Source organism: Pristiophorus japonicus, chromosome 8, assembly GCF_044704955.1.
Source record: "Pristiophorus japonicus isolate sPriJap1 chromosome 8, sPriJap1.hap1, whole genome shotgun sequence".
NCBI classification, from domain to species: domain Eukaryota; kingdom Metazoa; phylum Chordata; class Chondrichthyes; family Pristiophoridae; genus Pristiophorus; species Pristiophorus japonicus.
The window spans coordinates 76,777,248-76,804,420 of record NC_091984.1 but is presented as its reverse complement, the minus strand read 5'-3'; the positions used below and the strand labels follow the sequence as shown (position 1 = coordinate 76,804,420).

The following is a 27,173-nucleotide window of genomic DNA, read 5'->3' as shown; positions in this document are numbered from 1 at the left end:
GCAGGGTTCAGTGCTGGGACCCCAGTTGTTTACAATATACATTAACGATTTAGATGAAGGATTTGAGTGTAATATCTCCAGGTTTGCGGATGACATTAAATTGGGTGGCGGTGTGAGCTGTGAGGAGGATGCTAAGAGGCTGCAGGGTGACTTGGACAGGTTAGGTGAGTGGGCAAATGCATGGCAGATGCAGTATAATGTGGATAAATGTGTGGTTATCCATTTTGGGGATCAAGGGGTATGGAGATAAAGCAGGAAAGGGGTACTGAGGGAATGATCAGCCATGATCTTATTGAATGGCGATGCAGGCTCGAAGGGCCGAATGGCCTACTCCTGCACCTATTTTCTATGTTTAAGACATTCCTTAAAACCTACCTCTTTGACAAAACTTTTAGTCACCTGTTCTGATATCTCCTTATGTGGCTCAGTGTCAAATTTTGTTTGATAATCGCTATGGGAAACACCTTGGGATGTTTTATTATGTTAAAGATGCTATAATTGCAAGTTGTTGTTATTGTTGGTCAGCATCTATTAGTTTTGCAGGTTGGCATATGTGCAAATGGTAAGGAAAAACATGAAAGTTGTGTAAATGTATAACTTAAGCCAGGATCTCTATTCTAATGCACATCTAGATTACTTTGTAACACATTTACATTATTGCATGACTCCTTTGCCAAAGTAGTTGGATCATTGTACATGACTCATCAATTGTCAGAAATTCAAATTGGCCCATTGTGAAGAGAAGAGCAACAGCATTTGTCTTTCTATTCAATTATAAGTGACAAATGCACCACTTCAACCTCTGCACTAAGCTAAGTATTTTATGTCTATGTATGAAAGGTTTAGTGTGACATCGGAATTAAATTGTTACTTGATTTTTAATTTATAGGATACATTTGTGCATGGGATTCAATCACTCTGAGAAATAAAGAAATTTATATTTTAAAAATTCAAGGAATGGATAAAAATCTTATATTTAACTTCAGATTTAAACATTTGAAAACAATGGTTAGGAACCATTTAGAGAATCCTGATGCAAAACAAGTCTATTTTTAAAATATTAATTTTTAAGCCTATTCATCTTTTCATTTGGGATCTCCATCTGTAGAAGTAACTTGTGGATTTTTGTTACTGGCTCCAAAAAAAGTTATTGAATATGATTATTATTATTGAATTTTGTGCTGAAAGTGAAAGATTTCAGTGCTGGGGGAACAGACCTTTTTCTTTTTTCTCAGAACAGGTATAAAATAGACCACATGCAAAGTTCCCTTTAGTCAGCACCTACAATATATGTTTACGCTAACTTCAATGTAACACTCCAATATGAATTTTCAATTTCTAACTTTAATCATCCTTAAGGCCTTTTGGAGTGAGCCTGCTTATTATTTTGTCAATTTGTGAGTAGTTTTTTTTTCTCACTTTTGAGGAGCACGTATTAGGCCCTGGTTGTGACGAGCCCAAACTCATTTCACAAAGTATCTTTATAGTTAGCATAGAAAGCTTAGTTTCATTTTAGCAGTCTGAACTGGATTCAAGCCCATGTCCCAGAGGTGAGAGAAGAGTGTGCTAAACAACCATGACACCCAATGGACGTGGTTTTACATTCCGTGAAAGTGATTAAAAAGATCCACCTACAGAGGGATACTCCAGATTTACGTTTGACTGTCAATGACTGTTACTGTGCTACTAATTAAGCAGAAGTACACTAGGGGATTTTCTCACAGCTCACAGGGGATAAAGGACTTTAATAAAATGTTATTTTAGTTTCAGTTACCAACAAGTATTTAAAGTAATAATAGAGACAGTATGTTTGGGGGGGGGGGGGGGCGGAGGGGCTTACACAGGATACAATTCAACAATTTAAAAATTCCGACTGTGTTCAATCATTTTCTCAGCAATGCGTAGTTTCCTTCAATTTTTTTTAAAAATACAGTTTTAAAGTATAATGCAACATAGTTGGTCAATGTTTATGGGAAGGGAAGGTAGCACAGCCTAGATTTATGTGCTCAAACTTCTGAAGGAAGGGATACGGCAAGGGACGGGTTAGTCAATGTATGGGGGAAGGGATACTGCGAGGGACGGGTTAGTCGATGTATGGGGGAAGGGATACTGCGAGGGATGGGTTAGTCAATGTAAGGGAGAAGGGATACTGCAAGGGACGGGTTAGTCAATGTATGGGGGAAGGGACACTGCAAGGGACGGGCTAGTCAATATATGGGGGAAGGGATACTGCGAGGGACGGGTTAGTCAATGTATGGGGGAAGGGATCCTGCGAGGGATGGGTTAGTCAATGTATGGGGGAAGGGATACTGCGAGGGACAGGTTAGTCAATGTATGGGGGAAGGGATACTGCGAGGGACGGGTTAGTCAATGTATGGGGGAAGGGATACTGCGAGGGACGGGTTAGTCAATGTATGGGGGAAGGGATACTGCGAGGGACAGGTTAGTCAATGTATGGGGGAAGGGATACTGCGAGGGACGGGTTAGTCAATGTATGGGGGAAGGGATCCTGCGAGGGATGGGTTAGTCAATGTATGGGGGAAGGGATACTGCGAGGGACAGGTTAGTCAATGTATGGGGGAAGGGATACTGCGAGGGACGGGTTAGTCAATGTATGGGAGAAGGGATACTGCGAGGGATGGGTTAGTCAATGTATGGGGGAAGGGATATTGCGAGGGATGGGTTAGTCAATGTATGGGGGAAGGGATACTGCGAGGGACGGGTTAGTCAATGTATGGGGGAAGGGATACTGCGAGGGATGGGTTAGTCAATGTATGGGGGAAGGGATACTGCGAGGGATGGGTTAGTCAATGTATGGGGGAAGGGATACTGCAAGGGACGGGTTAGTCAGGGATCCTGTGAAGGAGAGGCTAATCAGTGAATGGATGAAGGAATAAAAACAGAAAATGCTGGAAATCTCAGCAGGTCAGGAAGCATCTGTGGAGAAGAAGCAGAGTTAACATTTCGGGTCATGCACTTTGGCAGAAAAAAATCAAAGAGCAAGTTATTATTTAAATGGAGAAAGATTGCAAAGTGCTGCAGTATAGCAGGACCTGGGGGTACTTGTACATGAAACACAAAAGGATAATATGCAGGTACAGCAAGTGATCAGGAAGGCCAATGGAATCTTGGCCTTTATTGCAAAGGGGATGGAGTATAAAAGTAGGGAAGCCTTGCTACAGCTGTACAGGGTATTGGTGAGGTCACACCTGGAATACTGCGTGCAGTTTTAGTTTCCATATTTACGAAAGGATATACTTGCTTTGGAGGCAGTTCAGAGAAGGTTCACTCGGTTGATTCCGGAGATGAGGGGGTTGACTTATGAGGAAAGGTTGGGTGGGTTGGGCCTCTACTCATTGGAATTCAGAAGAATGAGAGGTGATCTTATCGAAATTGTTATGTATGTACATGCTGTTTGTAGCCACCAGATAGTGTCATTTTTGGAGGCCACTGAGCAGCACGCACATGGTGCTGATCTGGTATAACAGGCCAGCTATTTTGTGAGTCAGGCACTTTGGACAGTAATAAAGCAGAACAAGGGCGTACCTTGTTCAGTTAAACAGTACTCTGTACCTTTATTGCATACATAACGATAAGGGGATAAGGGGTTATGGGGAGCGGGCAGGGAAGTGGAGCTGAGTCCATGATCAGATCAGCCATGATCTTATTGAATGGCGGAGCAGGCTCGAGGGGCCGTATGGCCTGTTCCTGTTCCTATTTCTTATGTTCTTATGTTTTCATGTAAGTATTGCATGTATTGAGTAGAATGGAAACTATCGATCTGTGTGATGAGCTCAGATGAAGGGAATATAAGGCTACAGATGCTTAATATACGCCAATGTTACTTTTAGATGAAAATATAATGGAATGTAACATGTGTTCATTAATATGTGAAAGGAGAAAAGAGAAAGGTGTCATTCAGGACATTTGAATTTAAACTGCGAGGGTACCATTACATTGATTTAAGAAGGATCAGATATTTCAATTTACATATAAAATCCCTTTATTTAACTTTTAACCCACAAATATTCACAGGAAGGAATAGAAGATGCAAGCTATTTCACATTGTTTTGAACAAAATCTGCCAAAAAGTTTCTTTGGGCCGGAATTTGCAGTCAGCAGCAAAGCGAAGACTCCGAAGTACGATTCAAACAAGGATCTCGTGATCTCTGTGTCGAGAACTTCGGGTTTTCTGACCTTCAATTCAAATTAATGGAGTATGGTGAGGATCCCCTAGTGTGAGCTATTGTGACGTCAACAAGCTGTCTAAGCAGCCAATCAAAACACAGCTTTCTCACAGACAGCAAACCACCATCATCATCATCATCATAGGCAGTCCCTTGGACTCGAGGAGGACTTGCTTCCACACTAAAAATGAGTTCTCAGGTGACTGAAGAGTCCAATGTAGGATCTACAGTCTCTGTCAGAGGTGGGGCAGACGGTGGTTGAAGGAACGGGTGGGTTGGGGGTTGCCGCGTGCTCCTTCCGCTGTCAACGCTTAGCTTCAGCTTGCTCTCGGTGAAGAGACTCAAAGTGTTCAGCGCTTTCCCGGATGCTCTTCCTCCACTTTGGGCGGTCTTGGGCCAGATTCCCAGGTGTCGGTGGGGGTGTTACATTTTTTCAAGGAGGCTTTGAGGGTGTCCTTGAAGCGTTTCCTCTGCCCACCTGGGGCTCACTTGCTGTGTCGGAGCTCCGGGCAGAGCGCTTGTTTTGAGACTCTCGTGTCGGGCATGCAGATGATGTGGCCCATCCAGCGGAGCGCTGACCACGCTCGATCAGTGGTCAGCGTTTCGATGCTCGGGATGTTGGCCTGAGTGAGAACACTTGACTTTGGTGCATCTATCCTGCCAGTGGATTTGCAGGATCTTGCGGAGGCAGCATTGGTGGTACTTCTCCAGTGTTTTGAGGTGCCTACTGTACATAGTCCATGATCATATTGAATGGTGGTGCAGGCTTGAAAGGCCGAATGGCCTACTCCTGCACCTATTTTCGATATTTCTATGTTTCTATGTCTCTGAGCCATATAGGAAGGCGGGTATCAGCACTGATCTGTAGACCATAAGCTTGGTGCCAGGTTTGAGGTCCTGGTCTTCAAACATTCTCTTCCTCTCTTCCGAAGGCTGCACTGACACACTGAAGGCGGTGTTGGACCTTGTCGTCGATGTCTGCCCTTGTTGACAGTAGGCTCCCGGGGTATGGAAAATGGTCCACGTTGTCCAAGGCCTCATCGAGGATTTTGATAACCAGGGTGCAGTGCTGTGTGGTGGGGGCAGGTTGGTAGAGGACCTTTGTCTTACGGATGTTTAGTGTAAGGCCCTTGCTCTCGTACGCCTTGGTGAAGGTGTTGATGATGGCTTGGAGTTCGGCCTCTGAGTGTACACAGATGCAAGCCTTGTCTGCTTACTGTAATTTGATGACAGAGGATGGGACGACCTTGGATCTAGCCTGGAGGTGGCGGAGGTTGAACAGATTTCTGTTTGTCCTGTAATTTAGCTCCACTCCAGTGGGAAGCTTGCTGAGGATGAGATGGAGCATTGCAGCAAGGAATATTGAGAACAGTATTGGTGCGATGACACAGCCTTGCTTGAACCCGGTCCAAATGTGGAATGGATCTGTGATGGATGCGTTGGTCAGCATCACGGCTTGCATGTCATCATGGAACAGGCGGAGGATGGTGACAAACTTTTGAGGGCAGCTTAATCTGAGGAGGACGCTCCATAATCCCTCATGATTGACAGTGTCGAAGGCTTTTGTGAGGTCAAAGAAGGCCATGTACAAGGGTCGGTGCTATACCCTGCATTTCTCTTGTATCTGCCGCGCGGTGAAGATCATGGCATTGCAACTCTGGGAAGAGCTCTTCAGTCACAGGGAGAAGGCGATTGAGGAGGATTCTTGCGATGACTTTCCCGGTGGTCGACAGCAAGGAGCTTCCTCTGTAGGTACCGCAGTCGGACTTGTCACCTTTCTTGAAGATCGTCATGATTACAGCGGCTCTGAGATCTCCTGGCATGATCTCCTCCTTCCAGATAAGAGAGATGAGGTCATGGATCTCCGCCATAAGAACATAAGAAATAGGAACAAGAGTAGGCCATATGGCCCCTCGAGCCTGCTCCGCCATTCAATAAGATCATGGCTGATCTGATCATGGACTCAGCTCCACTTCCCTGCCCGTTCCCCATAACCCCTTATCCCCTTATCATTTAAGAAACTGTCTATTTCTGTCTTAAATTTATTCAATGTCCCAGCTTCCACAGGTCTCTGAGGCAGCGTGTTCCACAGATCCACAACCCTCTGAGAGAAGAAATTTCTCCTCATCTCAGTTTTAAATTGGCGGCCCCTTATTCTAAGATCATGCCCTCTAGTTCAAGTCTTCCCCCATCAGTGGAAACATCCTCTCTGTATCCACCTTGTCAAGCCCCCTCATAATCTTATACATTTCGATAAGATCACCTCTCATTCTTCTGAATTCCAATGAGTAGAGGCCCAACTTACTCAACCTTTCCTCATATGTCAACCCCCTCATCTCTGGAATCAACCTAGTGAACCTTCTCTGAACTGCCTCCAAAGCAAGTATATATATCCTTTCGTAAATATGGAAATCAAAACTGAACGCAGTATTCCAGGTGTGGCCTCAACAATACCCTGTATAATTGTAGCAAGACTTCCCTGCTTTTATACTCCATCCCCTTTGCAATAAAGGCCAAGATACCATTGGCCTTTCTTATGTCTTCAGATGCTCTAATAATGACTCCATGAGACAATGTGTTGTGCTTGAACTGTAGTGACATAGTCCATTTAATGTAACTCCAGAGTGAGGATCACACATGGTGGCCTGCCTTTTATACCTGTACAGGTAAACATAGAAACATAGAAAATAGGTGCAGGATTAGACCATTCGGCCCTTCGAGCCAGCACCGCCATTCAATAAGATCATGGCTGATCATTCAGTACCCCTTTTCTGCTTTCCATAGCCCTTGATCCCCTTAGCCGTATGGGCCATATCTAACTCCCTCTTGAATATATCCAATGAACTGACATCAACAACTCTCTGCGGCAGGGAATTCCACAGGTTAACAACTCTCTGAGTGAAGAAGTTTCTCCTCATCTCAGTCCTAAATGGCCTACCACTTATCCTAAGACTATGTCCCTTGGTTCTGGGCTTCCCCAACATCGGGAACATTCTTCCGGCATCTAACCTGTTCAATCCCATCAGAATCTTATACGTTTCTATGAGATCCCCTCTCATCCTTTTAAACTCCAATGAATAAAAGCTCAGTTGATCCAGTCTCTCCTCATATGACAGTCCAGCCATCCCTGGAATTAGTCTGGTGAACTTTCGCTGCACTCCCTCAATAGCAAGAATGTCCTTCCTCAGATTAGGAGAGCAAAACTGAACACAATATTCCAGGTGAGGCCTCACTAAGGCCCTGTATAACTGCAGTAAGACCTCCTTGCTCCTATACTCAAATCCCCTAGCTATTAAGGCCAACATACCCTTTGCCTTCTTCACCGCCTGTTGTACCTGCATGCCAACCTTCAATGACAGATGAACCATGACACCCAGGTCTCGTTGCAACTCCCCTTTTCCTAATCTGCTGCTATTCAGATAATATTCTGCTTTCATGTTTTTGCCCCCAAAATGGATAACCTCACATTTATCCACATTATACTGCATCTGCCATGCATTTGCTCACTCACCTAAACTGTCCAAGTCACCCTACAGCCTCTTAGCGTCCCCCTCACAGCTCACACCGCCACCCAGTTTCGTGTCATCTGCAAACTTGGAGATACTACACTCAATTCCTTCATCCAAATCGTTAATGTATATTGTAAAGAGCTGGGGTCTCAGCACTGAGCCCTGCGGCACTCCACTAGTCACTGCCTGCCATTCTGAAAAGACCCATTTATCCCGACTCTCTGCTTCCTGTCTGCCAACCAGTTCTCTATCCACGTCAGTACATTACCCCTAATACCATACGCTTTGACTTTGCACACCAATCTCTTGTGCGGGACCTTGTCAAAAGCCTTTTGAAAGTCCAAATACACCACATCCACTGGTTCTCCCTTGTCAACTCTGCTAGTTACATCCTCAAAAAATTCCAGAAGATTCGTCAAGCATGATTTCCCTTTCATAAATCCATGCTGACTTGGACCGATCCTGTCACTGCTTTCCAAATGCACTGCTATTTCATCCTTAATGATTGATTCCAACATTTTTCCCACTACTGTTGTCAGGCTAACCCATTATAATAACCCATATAATTACCCATTTTCTCTCTCCCTCCTTTTTTAAAAACTGTTGTTACATTAGCTACCCTCCAGTCCATAGGAACTGATCCAGAGTCGATAGACTGTTGGAAAATGATCACCAATGCATCCACTATTTCTAGGGCCACTTCCTTAAGTATTCTGGGATGTAGACTATCAGGCCCCGGGGATTTATCAGCCTTCAATCCCATCAATTTCCCTAACTCAATTTCCCACCTAATAAGTTCCTCTTTCTCACTAGACCCACTGTCCCCTAGTACATTTGTAAGGTTATTTGTGTCTTCCTTCATGAAGACAGAACCGAAGTATTTGTTCAATTGGTCTGCCATTTCTTTGTTCCCCATTATAAATTCACCTGAATCCGACTGCAAGGGACCTACGTTTGTCTTCATTAATCTTTTTCTCTTCACATATTTATAGCTTTTGCAGTCAGTTTTTATGTTCCCTGCAAGCTTCCTCTCGTACTCTATTTCCCCCCTCTTAATTAAACCCTTAGTCTTTCTCTGTTGAATAATAAATTTCTCCCAGTCTTCAGATTACTTTTTCTGGCCAATTTATATGCCTTTTCCTTGGTTTTAACACTATCCTTAATTTCCCTTGTTAGCCATGGTTGAGCCACCTTCTCCGTTTTATTTTTACTCCAAACAGAGATGTACAATTGCTGAAGTTCATCCATGTGGTGTTAAAGGAGGAGAGAGAGGTAGAGAGGCAGAGAGGTTTAGGGAGGGAATTCCAGAACTTAAGGCCTAAGCAGCTGAAAACACACACCTCAAAAAGCTGACAGCTCATTAACTTGTCCTGAATACAGACCTATGATATGTCAGTGCAGTGGACACAAGATTGTCAGGATTCTGGGGAGGTCCCAGCAGATTGGAAAACTCCAAATGTAACGCCCCTATTTAAAAAGGAGGCAGACAAAAGCAGGAATCTATAGCCTAACATCTGTGGTTGGGAAAATGTTGGAGTCCATTATTAAAGAAGCAGTAGCAGGACATTTGGAAAAGCAAAATTCGGTCAGGCAGAGTCAGCATGGATTTATGAAGGGGAATTCATGTTTGACAAATTTGCTAGAATTCTTTGAAGATGTAATGAACAGGGTGGATAAAGGGGAACCAGTGAATATGGTGTATTTGGACTTGCAGAAGGCATTTGACAAGGTGTCACATAAAAGGTTACTGCATAAGATAAAAGTTTACGGGGTTGGGGGTAATATATTATCATGGATAGAGGATTGGCTAATGAACAGAAAACAGAGAGTAGGGTTCATTCTCGGGTTGGCAATCAGTAACCAATAGGGTGCTGCAGGGATCAGTGCTGGGACCCCAACTATTTACAATCTATATTAATGACTTGGAGCAAGAGACTGAGTGTAACGTAGCCAAGTTTGCCGATGATACAAAGATGGAAGGAAAAGCAATGTGTGAGGAGAACATACAAAATCTGCAAATGGACATTGACAGGCTAATCTGGCAAAAATTTGGCAGATGGTGTATAATGTTGGAAAGTGTGAGGTCATGCACTTTGGCAGGAAAAATCAAAGAGCAAGTTCTTATTTAAATGGAGAAAGATTGCAAAGTGCTGCAGTACAGCAGGACCTGGGGGTACTTGTGCATGAAACACAAAAGGTTAGTATGCAGGTACAGCAAGTGATCAGGAAGGCCAATGGAATCTTGGCCTTTATTGCAAAGGGGATGGAGTATAAAAGCAGGGAAGTCTTGCTACAGTTGTACAGGGTATTGGTGAGGCCACACCTGGAATACTGCATATAGCTTTGGTTTCCATATTTACAAAAGGATATACTTGCTTTGGAGGCAGTTCAGAGAAGGTTCACAAGGTTGATTCCGGAGATGAGGGGGTTGACTTATGAGGAAAGGTTGAGTAAGTTGGGCCTCTACTCATTGGAATTCAGAAGAATGAGAGGTGATCTTATCGAAACGTATAACTTTATGAGGGGGCTTAACAAGATGGATGCAGAGAGGATGTTTCCACTGATAGGGGAGACTAGAACTAGAGGGCATAATCTTAGAATAAGGGGCCACCCATTTAAAACTGAGTTGAGGAGAAATTTCTTCTCTCAGAGGGTTGTGGAACTGTGGAATTCGCTGCTTCAGAGAGCTGTGGAAGTTGGGACATTGAATAAATTTAAGCCAGAAATAGACAGTTTCTTAAATGATAAGGGAATAAGGGGTTATGGAGAGCAGGCAGGGAAGTGGATCTGAGTCCATGATCGGATCAGCCATGATTGGATTAAATGGTGGAGCAGGCTCGAGGGGCCGTATGGCCTAATCCTGCTCCTGTTTCTTATGTTCTTATGTAACCTAAGCAGAGGCATACCTAACATTCTACCACTTCTATAGCAACATTGTATGGCAAAAATTGCGGTGATTTCTTCAATGTTTCTTGCAAAGAAATTGTGGGATATCATGGACAGATGTTGAATTGGAGGTAGTACAGAGAAGATCCACAAGACTGATCCCTAGTTTTAGTGGTTTGAGTTATGAGAAAGGACTGGGGAAACTTGTAAGAGGGCATCTGAGAGCCACTGTTATAGAATTATGTAGGAGGTTAAACAGAATGGAAAGATAAATCTAGAAATCTGCTTTAAATTAAAATTGTGTGAGTAAGGCAAGGGGCCACAGGCAATGTTCCGCTATGGCCGCGCAGGGGTCTGGAGGTCCCCCGCTGGCTGCCCACCGGCTTTTATATGGAAGAAACCGCACATGCGCCAAAATTTGAATGGTCGCACAGCCAATTAAAGGGACAGTGCACGGAAAAGAGAAAACATTGGCCACAGGTTCAATGTAGTAAAAGACAAATTTTGGATTGATATGAGGATCTTTTCTTCAGAAAGAGTGTTCAATACATAGAAAAAACTTCTGCATTGATGAAGGTAGTAGACATATATATGGACATTCAAAAAGCATTTGATAAAGTACCACATAGCAGACTTATTCAGAAGTAGAAGCACATGGGATTAAATGGATGGTTGTAACTTGGGCACATAATTGGCTAAGGGATAGGAGGCAGAGAGTAGTAGTGAATGGATGCTTTTCTGACTGGAGAGAAGTATTCAGTGGGGTTCCCCAGGGGTTGGTACTGGGACTATTGCTTTTCTTAATATCTATCAATGACCTAGACTTGGGTATAGGGAGTACAATTTTGAAGTTTGTGGATGATAGAAAACTTGGCAACATAATAAATAGTGAGCAGGATAGTAGCAGACTTCAGGAGGACATAGACAGACTGGTGAAATGAGCAGACACGTGGCAGATGCAATTTAATACGGGAAAGTGTGAAGTGATGCACTTTGGGAGAAACAACATGGAGAGGCAATATAATCTAAATTGTACTAAGAAAGAAAAGATAGACTTGCATTTCTATAGCACCTTTCATGACCACCGAACATCTCTAAGCACTTTACAGCCAATGAAGTACTTTTGGAGTGTAGTCACTATTGTAATGTGGGAAACGCGGCAGCCAATTTGCGCACAGCAAGCTCCCACAAACAGCAATGTGATAATGACCAGATAATCTATTTTAGTGATGTTGATTGAGGGATAAATATTTGCCAGGACACCGGAGATACTCGCCTGCTCTTCTTCAAAATAGTGCCATGGGATTTTTTATATCCACCTGAGAGAGCAGATGGGGTCTCGGTTTAATGTCTCATTTGAAAGAGGGCACCTTCAAAAGTGCAGCACTCCCTCAGCACTGCACTGGAGTGTCACCCTAGATTTCAATACTCAAATCCCTGGATTGGAACTAGAACCCACAAGCTTCCAACCCCGAGGCGAGTGTGCTACCCACTGAGCCACAGCTGACACTATTTTGAGAGGGGTGCAATAGCAGAATGACCTGGGGGTGCATGTTCACAAATCTTTGACGGTGGCAGGGCAAGTTGATAAGTTAGTTAAGAAAGTGTATAGGCTATTTGGCTTTGTAAATAGGGACATTGAATAGAAAAATAAGGAAGTCATGCTAAACCTTTACAAATCACTGGTTAGGCTTCAACTGGCGTACAGCTCTGGGCACCACACTTTATGAATTATGTCAAGAATGATGTGAAAGGGTACAGAGGAGGTTTACCAGGATGATACCTGTGGAGAGATTCAAGAAGCTGGAATTGCTCTCCTTAGGGCAGGTTAAGGGGAGACCTAATAGAGGTATTGTATTCAAATTAATTAGGGCTTTTGGTTGAGCAAGTAGGGAGAAACTGTTTCATCTGGCAAGTGGGTCAGTAACCAGAGGTCACAGATTTAAAATAATTGGCAAAAGAACTAGAGGGGAAATGAGGAGAAATGTTTTCACACAGAGGGTTGTTAAGATCTGGAATGCACTACCTGAAAGGATGGTGAAATTAGATTCCATAGGAATTTTCAAAAGGCAATTAGAGATGTATTTGAAGAGGATTAATTTGCAGGATTATGGGGAAAAATCTGGGGTGTGGGACTAAATTGGGTAGTTCTTTCAAAAAGTTGGCATAGGTATGACGGGCTGAACGGCCTCTTTCTGTGCTGTAAGATTCTATGATTCTATAACACAAAAACCCTGGAACCAATTCGATGCTGCAATGGAAGGACTTCTGGATGAATGAAACATGGGCAGAATTACTTTCTTTATCCATAACTATCTTGTATGATCTTCTATGTAGCTCTCTGTTATTAAATCAGATTCTTAAATTGTTATTACAATGTCACAATGATATGGAGGCATTCTTCATTACCTCCTCCCCGTGTTACATTGGCATCTTCATTCCCCTCCGCCCCCCACCCGTACCTGTTGGCACTCTTCACCCTTTCACTTTGTCAGTATTGGCATTTACATCACACAGCTCACGTTGGGATTCTTTGTCCCCTTCCTCCTAATTCCTGCTGACACACTCGTCCCCTCCTATTTCCCAGTTCCTACCTCTTGCTGCTGCATCAGGGGGGAGCAACTGTGCATCATGTTTGAGGAATGAATTCCTGATCGAGCAAAACAATTTTAAGAATTTCCATCCTCAGCATGCAGCATGGTTTCTTTCCCAGAAGCAGAGATAGTTTTGAGTAGGAGCTGTGAACAGCAATGAAGGGTGGAACCGGGAGTGGTGATGAGTCAGGAGGGCAATGAGGGACGGAGGTGGAAGTGGTGCTGATTTTCATCTGGGAATGCAAACAAATGGATACTGCTCTAAAATGCTGATGTCTGTAGGAAGCACAGACAGTTGGCATGTATTAATTTATCTTTGGAGTTAATCCATACTGAATAGAATTGTTGATGTGCAGTTAAACAGTCATTTGGCATCCATCCAAGCAATTCTGGGTGTGAATCAACACAAAAGTGGCAGTATGGGTCAGGAGACTAAAGCCTATAGGTGTGGGAGATCCCTATTTTCTGGAGTAAACAAGTACAATGTGGCCAGATTTCCTAATGACATATGACAGTAGCAGCAGTCATATTTATAGCTGAAAATGGCAGATTTGGTTTGAAAAACATTATGAAACCCAATTTAAGAAGACAATTTGAGGATATATAAAATAAAGTAGCAACTAAACCGTAAGTGAATTTAAAAAACACATGCAACAAAAAGAACATAAGAAATAGGAACAGGAGTAGGCCACACGAACCCTCGAGCCTGCTCCGCCATTCAATAGCATGGCTGATCAGATCATGGACTCAGCTCCACTTCCCCACCTGCTCTCCATAACCCCTTAATCCCTTATCATTTAAGAAACTGTCTATTTCTGTCTTAAATTTATTCAATGTCCCAGCTTCCACAGGTCTCTGAGGCAGCGACTTCCACAGATTTACAACCTTCTGAGAGAAGAAATTTCTTATCTCAGTTTTAAATGGGCGGCCCCTTATTCTAAGATCATGCCCTCTAGTTCGAGTCTCTCCCATCAGTGGAAACATCTTCTCTGCATCCACCTTGTCAAGACCCCTCATAATCTCATACGTTTCGATAAGATCACCTCTCATTCTTCTGAATTGCAATGAGTAGAGGCCCAACTTACTCAACCTTTCCTCATAAGTCAACAATGTAAGTACATTTCCTGCATTATAACACTGACTACACTTCAAAAGTACTTCATTGGTTGTAAAGTGCTTTGGGACATCCTGAGGTCATGGAAAGTGCTATATAAATGCAAACCGTACTTTCTCTTTTACAAAAACAATGTAATACATATACACATATCACACAATTTAGTGATTCGATCCAACTTCCCCAAAGGCTTGATTACTTAGGCATGTGGGTTCCAAAGCATTTACAGCACAATTGGGACATCAAAGAGTTTGTCACAATAGCACAGAAGTATTCTTAAATGGCCTTTCTTTGTAGTACAGCTAGTGAGCAGGTGTACACATCTTTGCAGGGAATGGATTGGACATTTCGAATTCGATAATGAATCTTATTCTGCAACTTTGTCTCGTCCCGTACATTTTAGTTTGATGCTGAAATCCAGTATGGTCCACTTCAAAGGATGTCCTGGAGCCATGACTTTTGCTTATGTCTGAGATATTTAGAAGCCTCAAATCTTGGGGGTCTATGCAAAATGACTTGCCAGAATAAACTTAAAAGCAATATTTTCTTATCAATGGGGTGGGGTGGGGGTGGGGGGGAGAGAGAGGTGGGTGAAGATGAACTTTCTCACTGTTAGTAACACTTGCCCATCATTCCTGTTCTCAACAAACTCCATTGACTCACCCACCCTCAATTCAAAATCCTCATTCTCATTCCAAAGCGTCATCTTGCTCTGCCTCTGCAACCTCTTCCAGTTTTATGTCCCAGCCTGTGTCCTTCAGTCCTCTTGCTGTAGCTCCTGTCTATTTATTCCCTTCCACTTCACTGCACCATAAGTGGGTCAATTTTCAGTGGTCTCAGGCCTATTATCTGGACCTCTCTAACTTACTTCTCTACGCATCTCTAAAAGCCTTGGCAAACCCCATCCCTTCAAAAGTGCTTCAACAATGCTTCTACTACCACTCCATGTTTCTCCTCTGTAGGATGATTACTGCAGAAAAGGTACTCATTTTTGTTATTCTGCATATCCCTAGATGTTGAACATTGGGAGTCGATGCATAACTTGATAGTGTCAGGGAAATAATGATTACATGATTTTAAAAGAATTTTTCTTAAATGATTAGTTATTAGTTGCATATTAGTTATTATAATAAAATGTTCAATTTAATGTATATACAAATTCCTCTGCTCTGAAAATACAGTGAGATGAGAATTTAGAGCGCAAAATAATACAGGCGTTAATTAGTCTCCATTCTAAGGGGATTATCATTGTCATCTTGTTTACCATGAGAGGGAAGCAGGTCTTGAAATGCTAAGGCTATCCTGAATAAGCAGGAACTACATATGTTTAGCATAAACACAATGCATATTAAAACGAAATGCAAACAGTATTGTTGGTTCCTGTTATAATGTAGTTAAGCAGGTTTAAAAGGTTCGGACAATAATTTCGCTCCACACATTCTCTGCCATTTTAGAATAGAACGAATACTTTTTTTAGGAGCCGATCTGATTTTTTTCAGTGCAAAGTATTTTTTTACAGTCAACGAGTATCTTAATCACAAAAGTTATATACATTTTCGCATCGATGATCGCAAACTGGCAAATTTGATGGAAATTTGAACTTTACAATCAAAATGGAAATCAGTTTAAGGTTCAACTCTAAGCTGTGGCAGTGTAAGTAAAAATTCCGGTCTTCAAAGTAACTTATACTTTATTCACTCACCACACGCATATCTTTATCCCATGTTACATTTTAGCACACACTGTATTTGGATGAAGTATATGTCCGAGTGGTTTAACCGCGTTACTGGGATGTTCTTTTTAGGCGCTATATAAATGTTGAAAACTGCGTAATAATATATTTGGAATACAATGGGGCATTTTCAGTACCACTTCTGGGAAGATCATACAGAACGATACTATTTCAATGTTTTTGGTAACATTTCAGTGCTTTTTTCAACATGACAACGGGTCTACTGGCGCACTTGTTTATCTGCAATAAAATCTGCAATACGTGGGTTAGATTGCACAGCACAGGTTCTGATGCGCCACTTGCATTAGCTGATGCCTCCATGCCTGGCGCTGAAGAAGCCTCCCCCGTGTAGGTGTGTTGTTTACTTGTTGCTATTTACAGTCATGTTGCTCCGAGCTGTCAGTCAGAGCAGCGCGCGGGCCCTTTTTTCCGGTAAAACCCCGCCCACCTGGCGACCCCGATTGTGACATCACTCTTCCGCTAGTTCAGACACTGAGCTCACCGCGTTTTCCATATTTGGGAATGAAACTTCCCACGTTCCCGGGTGGGCACAGCGCCTGCGTCAGCACGTCTTCTGCACGCAAGGTCCGTACTGCTTGAACGACGCAACTTGCAAGCGCGCAAATACCTTACAAGGGAGTAACTCCAGCAAACTATAACGTGCTTTCCCGGGCCTTTTTATATTTATATATTTATCATTGCACTTAAACAGAAACATAAATGGATTATTTCCAGCATCATTTTTAGTTTGGACTTTACTTTTGAAATATAACAATTCTGTGTCACCGGTAACTTTTAGTTTATTCCAGCAAAAATCTCACGATTGGGAGGTCTTACTTTACAATCAAGTTTTAGTGCGCATCAGAGGCCGCCGATTGGCTAACTTTAAATTATGAAATTAACCTGAAATGGTTGGTGGAAGGTTGGAAATATTGTCACTTTAGAAAGCCCATGCGATTATTTAGTACAAACAACTCGCAGCCTGTTATGCTTGATTTTTTAAATAAAGTATTTGAATTGTTTATAATGTTTATGCAATTTCTATTTAAAAGCTTGGCTTCAGATAACTTTAGATTCAGTATTCAACAGTTGTGCTTGTCGAAATAAGCAGTTTATATACAATTATTAAATGCTATTATACCTATTTTTTTAAACATAAAACTGGCAAACTCCGGTTTCACAGGTGACAAAAGTAATTTATACTATTTTAAGTTTTTTCAAATAATTTACGAAATAACTGCTGCTCCAAACAGGCAAGAATCAGCTACTATTTAATATGTGAATTTAGAAATTCGCTATATGTTGGCTTATGTAGTTAGCACATTGTATCTGTTGTAAGGGAGTGAAGAGTTGTAGAGAGCGGGCAGGGAAGTGGCGCTGAGCCCAAGATCAGATCAGCCATGATCTTATTGAAAGGTGGAGCAGGCTCGAGGGGCCAAATTGCCTACTCCTGCTCCTAGTATGTTCTTATGTATTGCTTCTAAACAATTATTGTATAGTTTAATATTGTTAGACGATTTTGAAGTCAGTCCTTTTTATCTTTCTCCTGGCATTTGACAATTTTGTACCATGCAATAGTATAATAAATTGAATGCTATTAGTGTTCATAGTCCAGAAAGAGGAATAGGAACACTCGTAATTTACAATCCAAATGCTTTTTACAAATTCAAAAGGCCAATATTTATCCCTCAATCAACATAACAAAATCCAGATTATCTGGTCATTATCACATTGTTGTTTGTGGGAGCTTGCTGTGCATAAGTTGATTGCCGCGTTTCCCATATTGCAACAGTGAATACACTCCAAAAGTACTTCATTGCCTGAAAAGCGATTTGAGACGTCCGGTAGTCGTGAAAGGCGCTTTATAAATGTAAGTCTTTCTTTTAAAAAATCCCTTTAAGGTCTAACAAATCATATTTCAAGGCAATTTTCTACTGAAATCTAGAATTTCAATTTGCTCCTGTTTTTTCCTATTTTTTAATAGGTTATCATGCAGGACTGAGGACCACTCGAACTTCTGGCTGCATGAATTGATAACTACAATTAACTGAAAATGTAATTCTTTTACGGAAGGCTTCAGCTTCGCAAAAAAGTTATGATTGACGGTTCTGCCAACAATTCTCTGCATTTTAAAATAAGCCACCTTAGTCACGTACCTTGCAACATCGTTATTCAAGCACGCGTATCCATTACAGCCATCAATAAAGCTTAAATTCCCCAACACAGTATTTAATGTGACCTTTCAGCCTTGACTGAGGATTATAATTGCAAAGTATAGCAGTGTTTAGTGTAACCATTTCGAGCTCAAGATTATAATTCTCAAATAGATTATTTATGTAACCACTCCTTCCTCTCTGAATTGCAACTCTTGTTTAGGACCTGTCAGTCTCCAGTTCGAATTTTAAGTGTCGAAAACATCAACTGAAACGAGCTTTCAGGCCTGTGTGCCGATTCTAATTCTCTCGGATGGTAACTCTCAAGCACCCAGTTCATTGGTGCGTTTACATTACAAGTATAAATTTATGCTAACTGTATTTCCCCCCAATCCATATACTAGTCTATCTGATTTGTGCAAAAGCTCTAATATATGAAGTGTTTCTTCAGTTTACATAGTAATGTGTATAGGTTATATGTGCCCTACTTATAAACACCTCAAACTTTATAGGTAACAAGATTATTAATAGCAGTACTAGAAATTAAATAATAGTAGTTACTTGATGTGGATCAGTGGAGACATTAACAGTAAGACATTGGCACCAAAACGTCCTGCTGTATGTTTAGATCCTTTGAAAAATAAAAAAGTGAAATTGAAACGCCCAGTGCAATTTTTGAATAATGTTATGAACATTGCAAGTGTGTATTTTCATTTTGAATGTTATGTATAGTAAGTTTATAGTAAACACGTGCATTTGTCCTGTATCAAGTATCGTACAGAAAAAGAAACTTGACCACAAAGGACAGTTCTGTACATCCTTGTCACTATATGTACTTTCAATATTCAGACCAAGGGTTGCTGCAATATTACCGTGAACACTATGAGCAGAGAAAATAATTGAGTACAAAATAAATGTCTTTTTCAAATACTTTATTCATACATTTCTTAAATATAATTGAACTTTTCCCAGAAGTTCTCAGAAACGAACATAAAAAATTATATACTTTATTACAAATGGTAAACTTAGAGTACTCCAAATCTCTTATTTACAAGAATATATTGGGGTCTATCCCAATAAGTAACATAAAAAATAACTTACAAAGGCTATTGCTTAAAGCGGTTACGTTTTGTTGACAGAAATCATCTTTCATGAAACAAAACATAGTCTGTACATTTTTTTCAAGGCAATCCGGCCTCAAAGCTTTAACCTCCCTTAACTCCCTCCCACGCCCTCCCCAACATTATGCTACATCAGAAGCGATCTACTCTATCGCAGTTTTTAATTCGGTAATACTGAATGATCCTGAACTGTTTCGGTCCATGCAAGACTTGGTCAAAGTAAAACAATGACTCGATATTTATTTTTTTGCCGCAAACAGCATTTCAGTCATACTGTTTTTTACATCAAGCACAGTCCTCCACGTTTCCCTCCGTACATGCGCGCTCAGGGCGCAATCAGGACTTTTCTTCTGTCTTGATTTAGCTAATTCAGTCCTCTTCTCTGCATTTATTCACCAATAGTTCTCCCTTTAAGTTCTTGAATCAAAACGTCTGCAGCTGCTGCGTTAGCATGAGTTGGCAGCCGCTGTTTACGTGATTCATAACTTTCTGTTTCAGCTGGGCAACCTGCTCCCGCAGCAGGTTTGCCGTGGATGCCAGTTCAGAGTTCTGTGCCTTTAAGGTTTTCACTTTATCTTCCAGCCTGGCAATTCTCTCCAGTTTCCTTTTCCGGCACTTTGAGGCAGCGATGCGGTTTCTCATTCGCTTCCTCTCCGCCTTGATTCGTTCCTGAGACTCCATGTCAATCGGAGACAACGGCGGGGTCTCCCCGGGCATCTCGGGCACCGTCTGAGGTTCTTCCTTCAGGGCCTGGAGTCTGGGATGCTGGACAGGCATTTGATGGCTCATCGGATGATGCTGGGGCGCTGCATAGTTCATAGTATTGGCGTTGTAGTTAGGTTGCGTGGTAATGGTATTAGGATTAAAATTATTGAGATTAGCGTACACAGGAGGCTCCTGGTGCAAATTTGAATTGTAAACAGTGCTGGCAATGGGCAGCGAGGCAGAAACCGGGATCGCCGTGTTCGCAGACGGAGTTGAGCATGTCACGCTGGGCAGGATATTCTGCTTGTGAAGTTCTTCAAGAGCTTTGACAAAGCCTTCAGCGAAACCCTCCTGTTCGTCTGTGACATTTCTGGGGCACAGGAACTGGGTCGGTGTTGGGGTGGTAGTGATCAACCCATTGCTGGACTGAATTATAAGACGTTCAAGTTCAGGTGATGCGAGTTTGAGAAGTCCCACGTCCGGCGACGTTAAGATACCTTCGCTGTTCTTGTTCTTCAGATGCGGTTTCAAGTTGCTGGCTGGATCAGACAGGTTTAAAGTCATATTTTGTTTCAACATTTTCGGACTGTATCCATAACCAGCATTTTCAGGCTGTGCAAAGGCTGCATTGAGAGCATCGTCGTGGTAGAATGGCTGTTCCATCTTCGTAGACATAGAATACCGATGAAAAAAAAACTCTTGATACAAAGTGTTTCAAAATAGAAATGTAGCAGAGTTTTTAAAGAGTTCAGAAATGCCACTACGTACCCTTGCTAACTCGCAAAATTCAATAATAAACGTTTTTTTGGAAATCAGTTGATTTCCCCCCCCAACTCTCCCACTATAACTGTTTTCAGTAAGAAAGCTCCCAAAGCAAAAAGTGTGCAAACTACCAAGTTCTTACTGCTTGTTTCACACTCGACTCTGAGCACTTGCAGCGTGGGTCCCAAGCTTATCTGCAACTGGTAATACACCCGAAATAGCAATGATGTCACCTCGGCGCGTTCCCATTGGCTAATTATTACGTATGGGCGTTTTAAAATTTGCATATCGGGTTCGGTTTCTATAACAACGCCCCAGAAGATTCTAACTATCGCGGTGCACGACGGGCTGAGGTAATGCGAAAGCAGAGCATCATGGGATGACGTCTTTATTTTGAAGATCTGGTTACCCGCTAAGGTGGACGTCAGCGGAGTGGCGGGAAGTGTTTGTGACTACATTTGTCAGCGTTCCCGATAATAATTAACACAATCCACCTTTCATTCGGATCTGTTTACGCCACCCGAGATCTTGCCCTCCCATTGTGTTTATTAACCGGGTTTAATCTTTTTCAGTTGGAAGGTGGGGCGGTGGCGTGTTAACCTAACCTGACGGTGTTTACAGATTGACGTGCGCCCCGGCCAATAGGAATCCAGGTTGCGGTTGATTGCGGTTGACTGCTCCAATCAGAAGTCGCGGGAGGCGGGCGCCGCGAAGTCTTTTGAAAGTGGGCGACGCTCGAACACAAACTGTCAGGCGACCGGGGCTCGCGGGGCAGGCGACAACCATGTCGCCCTTGACTGACGGCCGAAGCAGCCAATAGAAACGCGCCAATGGCAGGGGCGCGGAGGCGGGTCTCTAGTGGAATTCGGCTGACCTAAAGTTGACCGTCTGCTCCTGTGAAATGGATCCGAGCGCGAGTGATCCCGGCCTGAGCGGGCGGACTGTGGTCTTAGTATCTCCCCCCGCCCCGCCTTTTCAATACTTCAGTAACTGGTTCACCACCCCTTGATCCATCGCGGGCTGATATCCCACGGGCGGTTTTATCTGGGGTCTGGACTGTCCAGTCTCCCTCGCAAATTGCAAATGCCGCTTAAAGTCTCGCGCTCGCCTTTCAGAAACTGATGAAACGGAGCAGCAAAAGTCGCAACTCACTGCGTGGTGCTTTTGTGCACAGCGGACTGCAATTTGAGCCAACCTTGATTTCTCTATCAGGAAAATGCAACGGTGAATGTCTTTGGGAAGGTTTTTTTCCCCTGGAGTTCATGTGTGTTCATGTAGCAAGTCCCGTTATTGCAATAACCGGGCATGAAACCATCGTCTTTAATGCGGCTTTTGTGAAACTTTTAATGGGAGGGAGCACCTTCGAGTGATATTCTCGGTGTTATCGGGCTTTTTTTTGTGTTGAGACTGTGCACCCATTTTTCAGTCCCAACCATAATCGTTAAATAACCTTCCCAGCCAGTGAAACCTGAGTTCTCTGATCCGGGGAGAATGGGAAAACAGGCGATGCTCTGTACTCGCAGTGGAGTGAAAGCCGCCTTTACTCTGAGATACTGAAAGTTCGCGATTCATGTGCGGTGTTCGTAAAAGCAACTTGTGCGCCTATGCCTGCCAGTGACTTGCTTTTAGATGAATATCTTTATTTTACTGTATTCCTTGAGGTATTCCTGTGCAGTATATCGTAAGGATAAGAGTGCTTGACCAGTTTTAAAATTAGAATATATCTCAATTATAAGACAATTGTTGATAGCGTAGCTTTTGATCTTTCTATCTGAATGTAAGTATATACGTAACAACATCTTGTATTTATATAAGCACCTTCAGCATAAAACACGAGTATGGTTCCACAGTACTGACCAGTCAATCCTCCAATACTTGATATACAAATCTACTATGAGGCATTGCACACCTGTCTAAACCTATCCTCACTGGATGGTTACACACTTGCACATGTTAGCAGCCAGTTGTGATTTTTTTTTTCTTGAGCCCAGACATTCTGAAGCCAATCGTAGTGGTTAACTACCTGTACTACCCTGGTTGCGATCACGTGGTCCCGTATAGACCAGGAACCATGCATGGGACCTAATTCAATTATAGATTTTCAGATTCTTCAATCTCTTGTTTTGGGGGAAACTGATCAGAGTTCAAATTTATAACCCTGTATTTTGTTTTCAAAATAACTACGGTAATTCTTTTTAACTTGTCGATTCTCCATGCCCCTCAAAGGATGGGTGCCACAATTTGTTAGTCAAGATGTCCCTGATTTAAATCATGTTGCAGTTAATCCAGTTTTTCAGAGGGTTATTACAATTTGGAATGCTTTACTACATGTGGCTATTGAAGCAGACTGCAACATCTTTAATATAAATTCCCAACACTGATCAATTGATGCCTCCATCTACCTAAGGAACAAAACAAGTTTCAAGATGAAATGTTTTAATGATTCGGACAGCATTTGCTGCTTTTGGAAGGTCGTTAGTGTTTATTGGATGTTGTTGCACTGATGATTTAAAATATAGGAAAAGTATAAATGTTAATATAGAGATTTTCTTCTGGTTCAAAGAGACTCTTCATGCTGTAGAAACTGTGTATTAATGGATATCAATACGATAAATGAAGTGTACTTGAAACACATCCTTTTGTGTAAACTCAGCCCTTGTTAAACATTGTGTCATTCTGCCCTTGACCAGAGTTTTAATTGAATTAATAGCTGTTCTCAGTAAGCAGAAAGCATTCAATTTTTGTGGTTTTATTTGCGCATGGAACGGTCAACTTGCAGTATTGTCAATGGTTAGATTTTTAAGTGCACTATGGGTCAAATAGTTCCATAAAGGATCTTCCCTTTTAAATTTTCGATGTCTTTTTCAAGACCATAAAGTGTTAATGCAGTATTTTAAACTTGACAAGATATGAGTATCAATTTCTGATGTAATTTGTATTTCTCTCTCTCTCTCTCTCTCTCTCTCTCTCTCTCTCTCTCTCTCTCTCTCTCTCTCTCTCTCTCTCTCTCTCTCTCTCTTGGCAGCACTGGCTGAAATAAATGCTTGGAAACACTTGCAATGCCCCTTTTAAAATATTCATATAAAGAAGCCTTTATCATTGTATACTTGCACATTATTGAAATGGGTTGCTTTTGCTGTTTAATATTGGCTGCTTTTTTTGTAGAAGCTTATGTTTTGTATTTATATAATGGTTTTATAAAATAATTTGATAATGTATGAACCTAGAAATATAGGGCTCAATTTTCCCCAGTGATTTGTGCCTTTTTGAGCAGACTGCTGTTTATGGCCTAACTAAAAGAATCTACAGTTTCCCCAATCAATTTGCACCAGCAGTTACGAGTTTTTTAGGTAAGTTTCTTTTTCAGCCAAAGGGGGCGTAACATAGAAACATAGAAAATAGGTGCAGGAGTAGGCCATTCGACCCTGCACCGCCATTCAATGAGTTCATGGCTGAACATGCAACCTCAGTACCCCACTCCTGCTTTCTCACCATACCTCTTGATCCCCCTAGTAGTAAGGACTATATCTAACTCCTTTTTGAATATATTTAGTGAATTGGCCTCAACAACTTTCTGTGGCAGAGAATTCCACAGGTTCACCACTCTCTGGGTGAAGACGTTTCTCCTCATCTCGGTCCTAAATGGCTTGCCCCTTATCCTTAGACTATGACCCCTGGTTCTGGACTTCCCCAACATTGGGAACATTCTTCCTGCATCTAACCTGTCTAAACCGGTCAGAATTTTAAACATTTCTATGAGATCCCCTCATTCATCTTAACTCCAGTGAATACAAGCCCAGTTGATCCAGTCTTTCTTGATATGTCAGTCCCGCCATCCCAGGAATCAGTCTGGTGAACCTTCGCTGCACTCCCTCAATAGCAAGAATGTCCTTCCTCAAGTTAGGAGACCAAAACTGTACACAATGCTCCAGGTGTGGCCTCACCAAGGCCCTGTACAACTGTAGCAGCACCTCCCTGCCCCTGTACTCAAATCCCCTCGCTATGAAGGCCAACATGCCATTTGCTTCCTTAACCGCCTGCTGTGCCTGCATGCCAACCTTCAATGACTGATGTACCATGACACCCAATCTCGTTGCACCTCCCCTTTTCCTAATCTGTCACCATTCAGATAATTGTAACCAGCCATCTATGCCAATTCTGGCCATTTGGGGAACTTTGGCTAGCTGAGAGTTACTCCTGTTCTGCTTAGGCCAGCGTATGTGGCCTCTCCAGCAAAACCTTGCGGAGAGTTAAAGAAATCAGCGCAGGTAAGTAAATCGGAGGAGGTCATTCGGCCTGGGCTAGGGGCAGGGAGCGGACCGGAAGTGCACATGGGACCAGGGTCGGTATGGGAGCGGATCGTCAAGCTCGTTGGCCTGGGCTAGGAGTGGGGAGCGGACCGAGAGGACACTCTGGGCCAGGGTCGGTGGGGGAGCAGATCGGCAAGCCTTTCGGCCTGGGCTAGGGACGGGGAGCGGACCGTGAATGCACACGGGACCAGGGTCGGCGGGAGATCGGATCGGTAAGCCTCTCGGCCTGGATTAGGATCGGGTAGCGGACCGGGAGGGCACTCTGGGCCAGGGAGAGTGGATTGGCAAGCCCTTCGGCCTGGGCTAGGGTCAGGCAGCGGACCGGGAGGGCACTCGGGGCCAGGGTCGGCAAGCCCTTCGGCTAGGGTTGGGCAGTGGACCGGGAATGCACTCAGGCAGGGGAGCGGATCAGCAAGCCCTTCAGCCTGGGCTAGGGACGGGGGCACTCGGAGCCAGGGTTGGCGGGAGAGCGGAGGAAGAGACAGCCGATCAGAAGGCTTGGTACCTGGGGAGGGGAGGGGGAGACAGCCGATCAGAATGCTTGGTGTCCGGGGAGGGGGAGGGAGACAGGTCATTTCTGTAATGTGTTTTGTTAATGGAACATGATTCAGTTTTAATGTAAAATATATTTTATTCAAAAGTTTACAATGTACTTAACTTTAATAAAATTATTCTTGTATCAAACTTTATTTTAAAATCACAAACTTTAAGATCACTTTTAAACTTTAAATTTACATAACTTACAAAAATGTTTTAATTTGAAAACAGTTACAACAGTATCAATAATACTAACAGCAGCAAAGAAAGGCTGCACCCATCTTTCATCCCCCTTAGTCTAAGACCTCCCACTACGCTTGGTCTTGGATTTTCCACCACCCCTACCCGCAGGCTGTGGCACAGTGATTTTGGGCTTGGTACCAAACTTATTCCTTCTAACATCTCGGGTACTGCGCACCTCTTGAGGGTAGAAACATACAAAATAGGTACATGAGTAAGCCATTCAGCCCTTTGAGCCTGCACCACCATTCAATAAGATCATCGCTGATCATTTCCTCAGTATCTCTTTCCTGCTTTCTCTCCATACCCCTTGATCCCTTTAGCTGTAAGGGCCATATCTAACTCCCTCTTGAATATATCCAATGAACTGGCATCAACAACTCTCTGCGGCAGGAAATTCCACAGGTTAACAACTCTCTGAATGAAGAAGTTTCTCCTCATCTCAGTCCTAAATGGCCTACCCCTTATCCTAAGACTATGTCCCCTGCTTCTGGACTTGTCCCAACATTGGGAACACTCTTCCTGCATCTAACCTGTCCTGTCCCATCAGAATCTTATATGTTTCTATGAAATATCCTCTCATCCTTCTAAACTCCAGTGTATAAAGGTCCAGTTGATCCAGTCTCTCCTCATATATGTCAGTCCAGCCATCCCTGGAATCAGTCTGGTGAACCTTTGCTGCACTCCCTCAATTGCAAGAATGTCCTTCCTCAGATTAGGAGACCAAAACTGAACATAATATTCCAGGTGAGGCCTCACCAAGGCCCTGTACAACTGCAGTAAGACCTCCCTGCTCCTATACTCAAATCCCCTAGCTATGAAGGCCAACATGCCATTTGCTGCCTTCACCACCTGCTGTACCTGCATGCCAATTTTCAATGACTGATGAACCATGACACCCAGGTCTCGTTGCACCTCCCCTTTTCCTAATCTGCCGCCTTTGTGTTTTTGCCCAAAATGGATAACCTCACATTTATCCACATTATACTGCATCTGCCATGCATTTGCCCACTCACCTAATCTGTCCAAATCACCCTGCAGTCTTGTAGTGTCCTCGCAGCTCACACCGCCACCCAGTTTAGTGTCATTTGCAAACTTGGTGATAGTACACTCAATTCCTTCATCCAAATCATTAATGTATATTGTAAAGAGCTGGGGTCCCAGCACTGAGCCCTGCGGCACTGCACTAGTCACTGCCTCCCATTCTGAAAATAATTGTTTATCCCAACTCTCTGCTTCCTGTCTGCCAACCAATTCTCTATCCACACCAGTACACTACCCCCAATACCATGTGCTTTAATTTTGCACACCAATCTCTTATGT

The 27,173-nt window shown here is 42.8% G+C and overlaps 1 protein-coding gene across 1 annotated transcript; it reads right to left on the bottom strand.

Annotated features, from left to right (window-relative positions):
- Window positions 1-19,092: 19,092 nt before the first annotated feature.
- On the bottom strand, window positions 19,093-20,943 carry jun (Jun proto-oncogene, AP-1 transcription factor subunit). Its single transcript, XM_070886121.1, has one exon. The coding sequence runs from the start codon at window positions 20,674-20,676 to the stop codon at window positions 19,720-19,722; it is 957 nt and encodes a 318-aa protein (XP_070742222.1). The 5' UTR covers window positions 20,677-20,943; the 3' UTR covers window positions 19,093-19,719.
- Window positions 20,944-27,173: the final 6,230 nt, after the last annotated feature.